Source organism: Microdochium trichocladiopsis (assembly GCF_020744255.1).
Source record: "Microdochium trichocladiopsis strain MPI-CAGE-CH-0230 chromosome Unknown B0I36scaffold_5, whole genome shotgun sequence".
In the NCBI taxonomy this organism is placed as follows: Eukaryota; Fungi; Ascomycota; class Sordariomycetes; order Xylariales; family Microdochiaceae; genus Microdochium; species Microdochium trichocladiopsis.
The window spans coordinates 684898-699438 of record NW_025763548.1 but is presented as its reverse complement, the minus strand read 5'-3'; the positions used below and the strand labels follow the sequence as shown (position 1 = coordinate 699438).

General features: G+C 54.5%; 3 protein-coding genes across 3 annotated transcripts; 1 reads left to right on the top strand and 2 right to left on the bottom strand.

Annotated features, from left to right (window-relative positions):
* Nucleotides 1-1034: 1034 nt before the first annotated feature.
* On the bottom strand, nucleotides 1035-4062 carry B0I36DRAFT_243816 (uncharacterized protein; the record flags this gene model as incomplete). Its single annotated transcript, XM_046150008.1, has 3 exons — nucleotides 1035-3691; nucleotides 3777-3920; nucleotides 4017-4062. 3 exons carry the CDS (start codon nucleotides 4060-4062, stop codon nucleotides 1035-1037), a joined length of 2847 nt encoding a protein of 948 aa, XP_046012451.1.
* A 1999-nt stretch (nucleotides 4063-6061) lies between these two features.
* On the top strand, nucleotides 6062-10611 carry B0I36DRAFT_348958 (uncharacterized protein; the record flags this gene model as incomplete). Its single annotated transcript, XM_046156745.1, has 5 exons — nucleotides 6062-6070; nucleotides 6113-6294; nucleotides 6966-7021; nucleotides 7146-7293; nucleotides 7404-10611. 5 exons carry the CDS (start codon nucleotides 6062-6064, stop codon nucleotides 10609-10611), a joined length of 3603 nt encoding a protein of 1200 aa, XP_046012450.1.
* Nucleotides 10612-11016: 405 nt separating this feature from the next.
* B0I36DRAFT_322412 (serine carboxypeptidase) lies at nucleotides 11017-13465 on the bottom strand. The gene is made up of 3 exons (XM_046153845.1): nucleotides 13002-13465; nucleotides 12568-12928; nucleotides 11017-12505 (listed from the first exon to the last, which is right to left on the bottom strand). The coding sequence occupies exons 1-3, from the start codon at nucleotides 13166-13168 to the stop codon at nucleotides 11132-11134; spliced, it is 1902 nt and encodes a 633-aa protein (XP_046012449.1). The 5' UTR covers nucleotides 13169-13465; the 3' UTR covers nucleotides 11017-11131.
* Nucleotides 13466-14541: the final 1076 nt, after the last annotated feature.

The window sequence follows — 14541 nt, the reverse complement described above, 5'->3', positions numbered from 1 at the left end:
CAAGTTTGAGGGTATCAGGATCATATATCTAGATTTCACGTGATTTCTGATCATCTTACACGAATCGGTTGGCATCAGCCTCAGCACAATTTATTACGATTCTCGAGGTACAATGTGATTCGTGATTGTAGGCATTGTGTAGCAGAAATGTTAGTTGTCTGGCACGACACCGCATAGCACTCTGTGTGGTTTCTCAGCCCCCGCACTAGAACAAGTCATATTTATCCTGAATCGCATACCCCAGAGATGATTGTTTGATAGTGCTCCCCGCCACTGTCACAAGCTTAGTGTTATCCTCTAGTTGATTGTTAATATTCGTCATCGCTGCACGATAGTTATGGTTACGGACATATGCATCACAAATGCAGCTGTAATTACAGAAACGACACATCGCAGATCACATTATTCTGGACGAATATAGGCCAAGCGGTCCATATCACATGGTGCTCAAAGCCGGGGGAGTGGTTGCATGATGCGGTAGATGGGGCGGTTGTTCCATAAGTCAGTAACTGACGAAGTAATTCTTATGTATTGCACCTCGTGCGAAATGTATCGACGTGCACATGCCAGGTGACACGTGGTGATGACGTGACAATATTACCAGCGCTAGCTATATACAATACGACCTAAGGTAAAAAAGATGGAGCTAGAGTGCGGACATGAGGCCAGTGTGTATGCCGCGTTTCTGACAGAAGAGAGCGCAAGCAATTCGTCTCCCAGCTGGCCGCATAATCTCAAATCCTGCGATTATTCAGTGCAGCAGTGTTGATGAAAAGGTCGAGGAGCACGATGGCTGGCTACCCAATACATTAGGATGCAGCCAAGATGGAGTGTACCACGGCGTATCACACATACCAAAGGATAAGCCTCCATTTCGTGCCTATACGTGTTGCAACAGGATCACTGGCGGTTGTGGCCTGCGCAGAGGCCTACTTTATAGGAAAAATGAGGTAAAGAATGCTTGTAGGGGTATCAAGAATCGTGTTGTCTCAATCAAACGGGTGTAGTGCCAGACGACGTCGACAGAACGCGCTCTAGGCACTCTGAGGGGTGTTGCCTACTGCAGAAGAATCAAGCCCATCACCTTTCTCGTTGTCAAAAGTTGCCTTCTTCGCCGACAAGCTTTCCAACTTGGAGAAGCCAAGCTTCTCAAGCCCGGATACTGCGCTATCAAGCTCTCCATAGGATATACCTAGAGCATCATCCTTCTTCTCACTGCCATCGCCGGTGGTATCAGATCCAGTCTTGTCGTCAAGATTCATCAGCGCAGGGGGTCTGTGCCTCATTTGCCGAGCCTTTGCAAGGGAGATTGTCTTTTGCTGGTATGTCGACGTCATTGGTTGAGTATCGTCGCGGTCGATCGTGGCTTTCATGAGTGCCGCCATCCACATGCGACCTTGCTGCAAATTCGGCAAGGCGAAGTAGTGAACCATGGGCTTGGTAAAAGTCACTCCCTTGTTGAGCCCGGCACGAGGCGGCACAAGCTTGAAGATAAACATCGAGTCTGTGCCCTTCTCCATGAAGGCCGTTGCCGTAGCAGCATCGGCCGTCGTCTCAAGACTGCTGTCGGCAGGGACGGGGTTGGCGCTAGCACCAGTCAAGGTGGCATGCAGGCCCTGAAGACGCTCGTTGTCTGCAGGCAGTACCCGATGGAATGAGATGTCAATGAGCCCTTTCTCCTCTGTGTCGTCCTCGGAGTAGTAGTAAGATAAACGCCGGCCCCTCAGCACGAAAAGGCGAGGCTTCCAGGTGGTCATGAGGTGCGAACTCTTCTTCTTCATCCATCCACTGTAATCAGCGTCCTTGATGGCTTCACGCGGTCCAATCTTCTGAAGGCCACGCGTATAAGCGCTGGTCTCCTTCTTTGCCTTTGTCTTGATCGGCTTCCTGCTGCTTGGCGTGGCGCTTGAAAGTGGGCTCTTGCCCGCCTCAGGCGAATCAAGTTCAAAACTGGGACCTGCTGACGGGGTGCTCGAGCGCGGGGAGTCCTTTAGGGACGACTCTGTGGGAGATGCCAGGCGTGTGCGATCAGTTCTCGTGACAGAATCAGAGATAGCACGTAGACCGCCGAAATTCGAGAGCGGCGCAACGGACTTCCCGAGCCAGTCGTTCTTGGGTGTCTCGGCTCCGTCCAGCTTCGTGACAATGGGTGATGGGCCGTCCTTGGTCGGCGGTCGTGGTGGCACTGAGCTGGTGGTCGTCGAGGAGGCATTTCGTCGGTGGTCATCAGATAGTCCGAAATATTTCTGAGCGGCGGACGGGACAGAGTCAAGCTGACTAGCATCCATGCTGCCATATCTCGAGCTTCTATTCACAGAAGTGGTGGCAGCCCTTGCTCGTTGTTGCTCAGTGTAGCTCGACCGCTGCCCGTACGACACACTGTCGCGCTTCTTTAGCACGTTTCGCTTTTTGCTGTCAACTTCGGTGCCTGAGAAATAACCTCGATCCAAGTCGTTAAGCTGTTCCCGAGGGTCCTGGTCAGAGCCACCATAGAGATCATGCATGCCCGTGGAGGACAACGGTCGGCCCGAGACTGAGGATGCAGATGCATTTCCCATCGTCCAGTTCCGGTCAAACGAAGGTTGTTTCTTGTGGCCACCATCACCTAGTGGGAATGTTCCCGCCGCGTTCAGCTTGGGGGTTCCGTTGTTACCTGTCGCGCCTCCCGGGTACCCTCCAGTTGAAGAATGCCGGCGCGAATGATGAAGATCGCGAATTGATGCTGCCGAGGGTCGCTTCTGATGGTTGGCGTACCTCGAATTCTCATCAAGTCCACGAGGCGAAACCGGTGTGAGAGGAGACACAGGGTCCATCTTTGGCGTTTGAGAATAGCGACGAGAACCTGGACGGTCCGTGATCGGCGGTAACCTCTGGACCGAGTTGGTCAATGTATTTGTCCGGCTTCGCATCCTGATCCTGGAGTCCTCTGAACCCGCGTCGCTATGCGTCCGGGAGTTCCTTCGATCGAGAATGATCCCATTGACCTCGTCCTGGAGGTTTTTGATCTTCTGCCAGGTCTTCAGCCTTCGACCCACCGACCCCAAATCGAAAGCCTTCAAAAATAGCGAGGATTGATCCATGCCCAATATTATTTCGCCAGAGATCTCTTGATCGCGAAAGACCTCACAGTGTTGCTTCTCCACGCCTGCCGTGAAGAGGTATTCAGCCACCTGGTCTGGTGTCCACGCAACAACTTCCTGTCGTGTATGCATATCTTCGTCCTCCTCGTCAGTTTCCTCGCCTTGTATGTAAGACATTCTCTCGGGCATTTGCGAACTATACTCGCTGCCTGAGTCATTGGCTGCATGAAGGTTGCTGTTGCTCGGTGTCGAGTGGAGATCTGTAATATGCTCGTCGATAACGGTCAGAGTCTCGTGCAACACATGGCTGTCCTGAGTCGAGGGTCGGGCGGCGGGGTTGTGGCTCGTGGTGCCCAACTGATTACGCTGCACCGTGCTGGGTGCGCTCTCCTGCTTTATTGAATTGGAGGGCATACTCATGGAGCGCTGGTCCGAGTTGACAGAAGGAAGCTGATTCGTACCAGCGCTCGGAGAACGACCTGTGCCAGAGACGATGCCTGCGGAGAAGGTTGACGGCGGACCGTTGGAGCTAGTAGAGGGCTTTGTGACTGGCGGCTTCTGGACAGCGGATGATGGAACAGCTGGCCCTTTTGGAGGAGGCCTTGTGTACACTATAGCGTAAGACATTATGGGAAATCAGTCACCGAGATTCACAACATATGATAGGCGTCAGGCTTCAATGGACGTGAGACCTACCTTCCGGGAACAAGCCGGTATTCCCAGTTACCATATGCCGACCGAGAAACCAGCCATCACCAAATTCGTCATCTCGCTCAATCAGCTCGACTCTATCGCCCTTGGCTAGGCTCAATTCGTCTGAGCTGCGCGCCACGAAGTCATCTGCGGAGGATTGTACAGTGAGCCGAAAAATCCACATCTACGTTCCTGCTTCCAGGGGTTCACGCCAGCAAGAAGGACTTCGAAGGCGAAACTCACGGACAACATGGAGGATATCCCCCACTTCTGGCCGTGCGGCAGCCATGTTTTTCGCAAAGGTGCAGTGGTTGGTCGCTGCCCGATGCTTGCAAAAGAGGAGCGCGTAGTCCTGCACTCTTCAAGTGCCGTTCGCCTTCCAAGATGTCTGGAGATCAAAAACGATATATGGCCTGATGTCGACCTGTTGGTTCTGTCCGTCCGGATGTCTGTGGCGCAAGTGATCTGAGGCGCGATTTGTTGCAGCTTGTCCGAGCGACACAAGCGCCGATGTCTAGTTGAAACAGGACTTCTTCGCTGTTTCAAGCACGCCGCGACGCATCGAAACTGGTCGGGCTTCCGCGGGGGGGGGGGGGGGGTGTTAGCCTCAGACTGGAGCTCGCCTGGAGGCGCAGAGAAGGGGCCGATCCTGAGCTATGCCGTCTGCATCCAGAATACGTGGCACGCGTAACGCCCTCCGACACTGGGGGAGAAGCTTGTGCAGTCGGGACTGCGCTGTGCTCAGGGGCGATATTAGCACGGGATGCCGGGCCGGGATGATAGCAGGGCGACACGTCGTGGCAAGTCGGAAGCGCAGCGCAGCGGGCCAGAGGGCTGTCGGGAAAGCTGAGGAGATGTGTATTGATGCAGGGTCGACGTAGGGCACGCGAGGGTCGACTGGCTGGGGGAGAGTGGTGAGAGGGCACAAGAGAATGAATGTGTGGAGGGGCCGTGTGGCATGTGGCACGCAGGTCGACGACGAATCGGAAAGCGGGCCAGACAGGCTGTCCTGAAAAGGGCCTGTCGCACCACCCACCAAAGCCACGAAACTCTGCCGCTGGAGGGGGCCGCTGCTGGGGCGGGAAGGCGGCGAGTGGAGCTCCACCGTCCGCTGTGTTGCTGCCCTTGCTCCAGGGCTGTTGTCTGTGCTAAGCAACAGATCCACACCTCGTCATGCGAGAGGCACGATGCTTGAGCATTGTGAATGACTGGAGCGACGGCGCATTCCTGTTCCCATGCCCTGATTGATGCTTGCACCAGCAAAGGCGGCCGAAGTACAAGATACAGACAATCCAGCACCTGCACGACTGGAGCATTTCACTTCGTCACTTTTCCCGACGCGTACGCGTACTTGACATGCCCGTGTATGGCCCAAGGACCCCTCGACACGTATCCCTCGACGTGTGGCGGGCATGATAACTACCTTCTGGTAATGTCCTCAGAAACTTACGCAAACCACATGCAGATAAGCAGGCAGTATCAGACCAGCCTGTCCATAGAGAATCATTTCCACCACCCTGGACCATGACCCAGGCCCAATCTTCCCCGCCAGCCAGGAGGAGAGGTACAGGGTTCCGGCCGCTCGTTGTGGCGCGCGCAATGTTGTCCGTCAAATCCACGGTCCAAGCAAAAGCGGCAGCCCATCCTGAGCTCTGAGCTCACACAGGGACTATGGCTTATACTGTGGATATTATCCCCAAGGTCTGATAAAAGTATATCCTACTGCCTGTACGGTCTGAAGGAATGGGTTTCTGAGAGTCCAATTTCATGAGTGCCCAGACAAGCATTAGAACAGTTCCATAAGCACAGCGGTGGTGGGGGGCAAGCAGGGATCTCATATGAGAACTCCCTCGGCGCGGGGCATGCGCATGCCGCGGAGGATCCGAATTGATTGCCCATCTCTACCGCGTAAACGAATTTGGGTGCGGACAACGCTGTGTTCCACAACCGAGCTGGCTGGACGTCGATTTCGTCTGTACATAGTGTAGTGGACGACGATTTCTGCGGCTCCATCCTTGTAAAGCATAGTCATCTGCCGCTGTCTCAGAGCTCTAGGGTAAGCCGCTCCTCGCAAGTCCTGCTAATGTGCTAGCCGGAGGAGAGCTTCGCTTGCCAAATTATGATTTCCTTTACCTCCCGTGTTCGGCAGCTCATCACGACTAGACTCAGGTCCTAGTATCGCACGGGCCTCGCCAATGTGTGCTATTAGTACTCTACGAAACATAGTACCCCTCCAGGGACGATGGTTTCGTGCTTGAGTTAAAAGATGTGGAAGACAGGGCTCCTTCATGACCTTGGTAAGTGATGCCGAGGTGCCTCAGGTGGGTACGCTTTTGTAGTCATCAGAGTTCGCCAGCTCAGTGCCTGCACGGAAAACTGCCCGGGTTGATGACCGCGAGCACGCTATTGCTGCTTGTCTGCCTCGTGATGTTGGGACGAAAGGAATAAGCCGCGGTACCCTAGGCACATTCTCATTTACGACAAGCTGTTGCCTCAGTGCACGCACACGGCATCCGCAAGAGTAAGTACCTTATGGTATGTACTTCAGCACACGAACCGTCTCTCCGGCCCGGGTTTCGTTCTGCACCATGAGCATGGCTGCGAAGAAGCGCACTATCGTGCAAAATTTCATCTTGTCCAAGAAGCGAGCGCGCATTTGCGGTGCCGCAGGCCAAGCAAGTGACAAGCAAGCTGAGTGGTTGACCACCACCTTGGGACAGGCGCCGTGGCGCGCAGACGTGCATGTGTTGGCTGTGCGCCTTCCGTGCAAACACGCAATTGCTTCAAGCAACCCAGGCATCGCCACCCTACTTCTACAACACTCCGCTGCGTGCCTTGCCTGTCGTCACCCTTGATAGTTTAGGCCACGAGTCTCAGCATATTAGACTAAGACGGCGAGGTCGACTTGAGCACGCCAGTGGACCAGGGTTTTCTCCAAGGCTCCTTATCCTCGACAGCTTGCTCGCGACGCTCCTTACGCTCCTTCAGCAATGCGTGCTCTGTGCGCCTCAACTTCGATGCTTCAGGTTGCCTCGCCTCCTTCATCGGACAGCCTTCGCAGGTATCCTCGGTGCTGGCTTGATCCTGCTCCGTCATTGCGCTGTACATGATATGCATCGTTGACGGACGCTGGGCCATCTCGAGAGATAACTTTTGTGTTTGGCAAGTTCTGTGTTCTCACGCTCTTGACAGCTTGTTGCGCAACAATCCCGAAGGCTATACAACGGCTTGCCTGTTCGGTGGAACAGGTGAGGTCCAAGTCGTCTTCATTTCAGGCTAGGGACAAGCTATTGATGGTGGGGAATGTCTGTCCAAATGACGCCACTAAGGGTTCGTCCCACAGCATTAAGCTGCGACACGTCGTCGCGACAGGTTGCGCAGACCAACTCGACCGCCAATGCATGGCTCCCTGGCCGTCGTCAGCCAACATGGCTGACCTCCGCGAAGCCTGTCGCACCCACGCCGCGACTTCCACAATTGCCTCGTTCGCCGGTTCTGCAACTTGCTCCACCAACCCAAGGTGTTGAGCCGAGGACAAAACCAGCTCTTGCGACGACTTGCGATCCAACAGCGGTCGACGTCGTCGAGGGCAGTCAGTCTTCGGACTTGGTGTCATTAGCAAATCCACAGTAAGCCTTGCATTCGCGCTTGGAAGTTCAGACAAACGAACGGCTTTGGCTCTCGCCAACCGCAGTCCACTACGACGTTGTATCTTACCTTGCTGACCACGATTCTCCGGCACAGACCATCTGTGTTGACAGTAGCTCTTGTTCTTCCTTCCCCCGCTCCGAGCAATGAAGCCAGTCCAGAAGCGACGAGCACCCAGCCGAGTGCGCCAGCCGCCGATATGCGTAGCCCCGGCTATGAGACGACATTGGCATCACGAAATCGGGCGCTGCCGACTCCTGCCGTTCCTCCTCAGCGCGAAATCACAAATCCGCCACGCAGCCACAGCAGGAGCCGTCCCATCCTGCCAATGCCAAGCGCATTCATATCACCAAATGGATCGGCGCCTCCGATAACGTCTACGACAAGCTTCGACTCGCCTGTTACTCAGCTTCAATATGCCAGTATACCCACATCATTGCCCGCATCACCGATTCAGCAGACACATCAACGCGAGCACGCAAGCGTAGAAGGTGTTGGTCCTCCCAAGAGGCGGCGTGTATTGCCGAGAGATCTTGAGTTTATACAGTCCTGGAACGCGCTTGAGGTCCTGGCAGATTTTGCGCGTCGATGCGGTGGCGAGCAACAGCTAGATCCAGCTCTTGAGCAACCAAGACTCCAACTACTCAAGGACGCCTGCGCGACGGGCGATCTTTTCTATGTCGTGCTACATCAGGTCTTTTGCACTTGGACCGCAAAGCCACTCGAAATTCGAGGGCTGTTTCAAAATGATGATCGCTTGTTCTCCTTGGCAGAACATGGACTGCAAACACTTAGTGCAATCCTCAAAGACAACTCAAATATGCGACCAGACCTGCTACAGTGTTTTGCCAACTTTCCGGCACCTTTTCCGAACATGCAGCGCTTTCCACCGTACTCTGACTCACTCAATGCCGTGGTAAAGTTTCTTTTCTCCATGGCCACTTCATGGACCGAGTTAATGAAGAAGCATGCGGCATACGGTTTCCCACTGCTGATGGATGAGTTGCTTAGAGTGCTGCATATGCATTCTGACGTTTTGCAACTCATCGTCTTCCGTGCGTCCAGGAGGACAGCAGGTGTTCCGGACGGGCCTGCCGGGACGCAGATGGAGTCTCTATTCAAGGAGGATCAGGACTTTCATCGGTCCGCGGATGGTTCTTTTTTGCCAAAGGCACAGGATCCTGCCTATACGAATTACAACGACAATCTTATCCAGCGATACCAGGAGTTGGCCCATACCGCCCGAACACTTTATCGAGCCATGCCTCCATATAATCAACATCAGCAACAAAGATATGTTCAACAGTCGACCTCGCCAACAGCTGTGTCAAACAATGCTCAGGGCTTTGTCGGAAATGTCCCCTCTCCAGCGGCACCAAATCAACAGTGGACGGCCCTGCCAAGCCAAACGATGTCCGTGATCGTTGAACCTCTTCACAACAATCCTCCCAGCGTTTCCCAAGGAGTCGCCGCTCGGCCCCAGGAGTCAGCAGCCTCGATGAATGTTGCAAGTCATCAATTTTCTACGACCTCGCAAGCACCATCTCCTGGGACGGTAGCGCCAACACAGCACGCGTTGCGTACTGAGGCGCCAGGTTTAGCCTGGCACGGTCAACCCCAGAGACTTCAATCTTCCGCAGAACAGACACATGCGCGGCCGAATGCGCATGTCTCGGGATCATCGGCAAGTCAGCAGGCTAGTTTCGGTGCTTCTTCCGGTGCGCACTGGTCCAGTGGCTCACCTGTTTCAGCTCAGTCCCCCGTACTCCCGGTCACTGGGGCGGGTAGGCAATATCCATCTGGATCTCCCGTCGTGCAGGCTTCGACGGCCATGGGCACCATACACAGAGGGCAGGCTGTTCAACCTCTACAACCCTTTGTGACACAGCCAACACCGACTAAACCAATCTCGACTGGCCTCTTGTTCCCAGGCCGCAATGACCGAATTCCCATCAATGAATATCCGAGTGATCCGCAGGATAATAATTGCATCATGCATACCCTTCATCATGCCCACATTCGTAGTCCAAAGCGCCTTCCTATACGACCAGAAGCACTGAACGAGCGATATTACCAGTCAGTCAGGAGACTCGTGTTAGGTCCTACCTCAATTGCCCCTAGCGCCGTGGTCCACAAATTCAGCTTCCACTTGGGTCCTAAAGATCGTGATCGTTTGACACATGTCGAAACCGATCCCGATGGTCTACTACCTATTCAGAGATACACCAACGGAACCGCACGCGTCCGGATCCGCTGCTGCTATCTGCTCGACCAGCAGCATCACAAGATCACTGACAGCGACTGGGTCACGAAAGACGTTGTCTGGCCTGAACACATTTTTCTAGAAGTCAATCACTCCGGCTTGACCTTACGGCGAAAGGCGCACCATTCCAAAGACTTGCCAGTTGAGGTTCCAGCAAACGCGCTCTTGGAGGAGAATCATCTTCGTGTCTGGATTCCGGAAACTGCTGCGCGCCCACGGGAGGCGCCGAAGAACAGTCACCCATATCTCGCGGTAGAGCTCGTCGAAACGCTAAGTCACTCATCTATTTTGAGCTTGGTCAAGACTCACGGCATTCAGCAATCCCCGAAGACTCTTGAAGTCATCAGGCGACGTTTATCGAGCACTACAGCCAGTAATGATGATGACATTGCGATGGTTAGTCACGAACTGGCCATTGACTTGGCAGACCCATTCACCTCCGCGATCTTCAAGACTCCGGTGCGAGGCATGGATTGCACGCATCTTGAGTGCTTCGATCTGGAGACGTGGTTGAATTCCCGGTTGGGCAAAAAGAAGACCTGCACGTGCGGCAAAGGGGGGTCATCGTGTCAGAGTTGCCCAAATGAACCTTCCTTCGTGGACAAATGGAAGTGCCCACTGTGCTCAGGTGATGCTCGGCCATACAGCTTGCGCATCGACGAATGGCTGGCTGGGGTTCGCGACAAACTCAAGGAAGACGGTGCATTACGCGCCAAGGCCATCCTTGTGTCCGCGGATGGAAGCTGGAAGATCAAGGAATTACCACGTGAGGCAGACGAAGAGGATGACGGAAGCTACAACGACGAGCCTGCACCCTCCGGGGGAGCTATCAAGCGGGGCGGCAACCTTGCTGCCGCAGTGGCAGCGAACGGGGCGGCATCCCGCTCAGCTTCCACGCCTGTCATCATCGAGATCGACGATGATTGAAGTAGACGTAGCCACTTCCTGACTGTAGGGGCAGTTTTGTTGCCTGAGCTTAGCTCTCGATTGATCTTAAGTCACGATTTACGAAAGCGGGTGTCCGGGCTGGGATTTATTCACTTGATGTAAGCTTTAGCTCAGCTGGGAATTTGCTGCCACTACTAAGTCCATTTGATTTTCGACATGAAATGCGGTGGAAGAGATATCTAGATGTATACATTAGCGGCTGGCAGCGTCATCAATAACCTCCCTTTGGAAGTTTGCGACATAATTTACTCATTACTCACCATCAAATGACCCAGACCTGCCAGCAGCAACTACTGTGAGGGTGGTGCGAGGCTATCTCGCCCGAACGTCAATCTCGCCCAACGCCTGCAGTCGGGGCCTCGGTCACGGGTGGGGATATCAGTGCCAATACTTTGGTTATTGTAGAAGAGGAACGTGTTGCCTGTAGTTTATTCTCATGGCTAGGAAGTGCAAGGTCCCGTGATTGCTAGCTGGGATGCCCAATCAGGTGGGTCGTAACTTAAGCCCGCTGCCCTGATGCCTTCTGCTTGCCCTTCTCGTTTTGCGGGTCTTCATCGTCGCTGTCCTCGCCAACGCTGTAGTGGTCTCTGTTCATATTGCCTGATGGACCCACATGCAAGTCGTCGAGCTCACTCTCGTCAAAGTCACCAGCTTCTACATCCTTGGCAGACCTCTTGTTGCGGAAGTTGTCCAGCCCACTGGCTCCTCGACCAAGACCACCTTCGGCACTTCCGCCTGGGATATTCTTGTATCCGGCGAGCGCGGCTCTGCGGCGTGCACGCCATACGTAGAAGCCCCATACACCAGCTGCGATGGCGACCAGCGCCAGCACGACCTCGCCAGACTTTTGGTATGCGGCCCACTTGGCCTCGTTGACCTCCTTCTCCTTTGTGTGCTGGTCGTTACTGGTGCTGTTCGCAGCGCCCTCGACCGTCGTGTCAGGGAGTCTCTCCCCATCAAGCAGGCTTTCGAAGGCCGTGCCGCCGATACTTTTAATGTCAACACCCATGAAGCGGTCAAGCATGTCGCGGCTTCGGCGGGGGTAATCAAAGGGCACCATGTGCGAGGCGTTGTTGAATAAGACGTAGGTGAGATTGCGGGCTTGCTGCCAGAAGCCTGCTTCCTCTCCCTCGAAGGTCCATTCCCGACGTGGAGCCCAATTTCCAGGCGTGATCTCGAAACCTTTGCCGCCGTTCCACTCCATATTGCTGATCAGCGATTCTGTGCCATAGTGGTTGCAGATAAGGTCTTCAGCACCCGAGAACAAAAGAACGTTGATTTCAGAGAGTAGATCGGGTAAAAACTCTCTTGAAGGCACCGAGTTTCGCGGGCTAAAGGCAGCTCCTACGGCACCGCTGCATTCCTTCCAACCGGTGACCTTGTTGCTGTTTACATGCAGCGCATCGACGACGTCTTGACGACGCAAGTAAGGCGTCACATCCTTCAAGTCCGGAGGCCAGTTCATACCGCAGCTAGGGTAAGTGTCTTTGAGCCGAACATCATACATATTGATGCACTGCGACCTGCCCTCGCCATCGGTGGTCTGCGTGAGGCGAAGGATATCCTGGAGGACAGACTCGCAGGCCGTGGAATCCACTTCGGGTTTGCCGTGGGCGGCGAGCTGCTTTTGACAGATTCGGTACGAGGACTCAATCTGGCCAGCCATTGCCGAGCCCTTCTCGACGAGCCCTTTGTCGTAGACAAACTTCAAGTAGGCTTCGTACTGATCGACTGGGGATATCCACCCATTGCCAATGAGAAGACCTCTGAGGTTCCAGGCATGCTTTGTGGCAGGTTTCTTGTTTCGCGCCAATATGTGCTTCGCAATGTAGGGGATGTGCTGTCCGGCATAAGATTCTCCAGAGATGTAAAGCTAAATTGGTGGGTTAGTGTGTTGTATTGAAACATGTATTGGACTAAGGGAGTGAGGCTCACGTCGTCGTGTTCGTACTCGGGGAAGAGGGCAAACCACTTCTCCAGGAAGATTATGAATTGCTCGGCCATCTCATCGAGCTCGTGCACGAAGCTGTCTGTGTCCACGTAGCTGTAGCCAGTGCCAACAGGGTTGTCAACAAAGAGCAAGTTGGCAAATTCGTGCCAGGAACCGTTGTTGTACTCGAGAGTGTTGGAGTCCTTGACACGGTACGGTCCGATCTCCATCATGACGCCATCTTCGGAGCTGCAGCCAGGGCCACCATTGAGCCAGATGACGGTCCGCTGGCGATTTGCAATGTGTTTGTTCTGCACATGCCAGAAGAAGAGGTTGCCGTTGTGTTGAGGATTGACTTCGATGTGACTGTGGAGCAAAGAAGGACGAATTAGCCCTTGGCTGACACCTTGTAGTGAGCTTCCGGGAGCGTCAGACTTACCCAGCATGCATCTTCGTTATATCGTCCTTGGGTGCCCCCGGCAGGGAGTGAACAAAGTAGTCCCCCGCGACCGGATTGGCAGCACCGGCTACTGCAGCCCAAGAAGAGAACACCAGGAGACTCTGGGTGACCAGAGCCCTCGGCGACCCCCAGGGCGGCACCATCATGATAAGATCGTTGAGGGAATGTCGACGTGCCTCGCGAGGCCGGTTCCGAGCAGGTCCGGCCGACTGGGATCTAGCTCACCAAGGAATGCGGCTAGGTGCTTTGGAGTAGCCGAGCGAGGAGTTGGAGGCGGCGACCGCGCGATGACGATGATGGTGAAGCAGACAGTGAGGGGGTTTGCGCAGCTGGTGGGCGATCGATGCGGCTTGCCTGCGGCAGTGAGAGAGGGTTTGTGCTGCGATGCGCAGCTGATGGCGACGAAGGAATCCCTACTATGTAGATACGGCATGGAGACGCAACACGTATGCTGCTTCTAAGTAGGGGCTGAGCACGGAGCTAAGGGCGGAGCTTCTTCCCGTGCGGACCAGCCACGCTATCCCCAGACAGTGTGCGGACTGTACAGACCCTTTCTTGGCGCGAGGATCGCCCGCCAGTTCTATGCTCCCATTCACAACCCAGCTGTCATCGGCATGCGAGGGATGCACGTTGTAATGAGTATCCAGCCTGGAGTGTACTGGGTCAAGTCTCGGTATTCATTTCGTACATGCCTGAGCTTGCCTGGCCATGCATGCCAGCCTCAATAATGGCGCCAACCGCTTCGCCGCGTCTGGTGCCAGCAACGCCATGTCTAGTTTGGAACGGGCATGAACAGATATTGACGGGCACAACCCGCCTCCTTGGCGATCTCTGCGTGAGTCTCAGTCAGTCCCAATGAATCTCCGCGCAGATCTAAACCACCTGCACTGTGCGACATTGTTAGATATTGCATTGTTCCAACCCCATTGTTCGTGCTTGGTCTAAAGACACTGAAACAAAGGCGACGCGAGCGGGTCATCCTCTACCAACGATGCGCCAGTGTTTGAGCACCACGAGAATAGCATGGACACCCCGGAGATCGGCAGTTTGCGTCACAGTCGTGGCGAGGCATTCGACGCTGAAGAGCGCGCCCTCCTTCGGGCGTGCAAGTTATCTATCGTGGAACATAGAGGTCATCAACTTGCGAAGGCCGATGCCAGAGCCAAAGCCGTTGCAGTAAGCCGGCAGAGTGCAGGGACTTCGAGCATAGCACTGCGCTCAAGCTAGCTCTAGAATGGCGAACAGCAATTGTGGAACTGCGGGATCGTGAAAGGGTACAGACACAATGGCAGGCGGTATCATCATCTAATGGTAATATTATCTATGAGGGGCCTCCTGGGCCTGTATGATTTCCACGCCCCAGCGCTTGAACCTCGAGAAAGACCGCGCGTTTCTTGTTATGAATCGGACATCATGATGGCTCCCCATTACTTCCCATCAATCGAGAGTATATTCCCGACCGGGCGATGAAGTGCGCTGCACCGGACTGGCTGGGCACTAATGTTCAAACACTGGTCCT

What these genes read in the sequence shown, in the direction of transcription:
- B0I36DRAFT_322412 (XM_046153845.1), bottom strand. Translation starts at nt 13,168, where the DNA reads ATGATGGTGCCGCCCTGGGGGTCGCCGAGGGCTCTGGTCACCCAGAGT. An exon ending in ATAACGAAGATGCATGCTGG is followed by an intron (nt 12,929 to 13,001) that starts GTAAGTCTGACG and finishes TTTGCTCCACAG; the next exon opens with TCACATCGAAGTCAATCCTC. An exon ending in CCGAGTACGAACACGACGAC is followed by an intron (nt 12,506 to 12,567) that starts GTGAGCCTCACT and finishes CCACCAATTTAG; the next exon opens with CTTTACATCTCTGGAGAATC.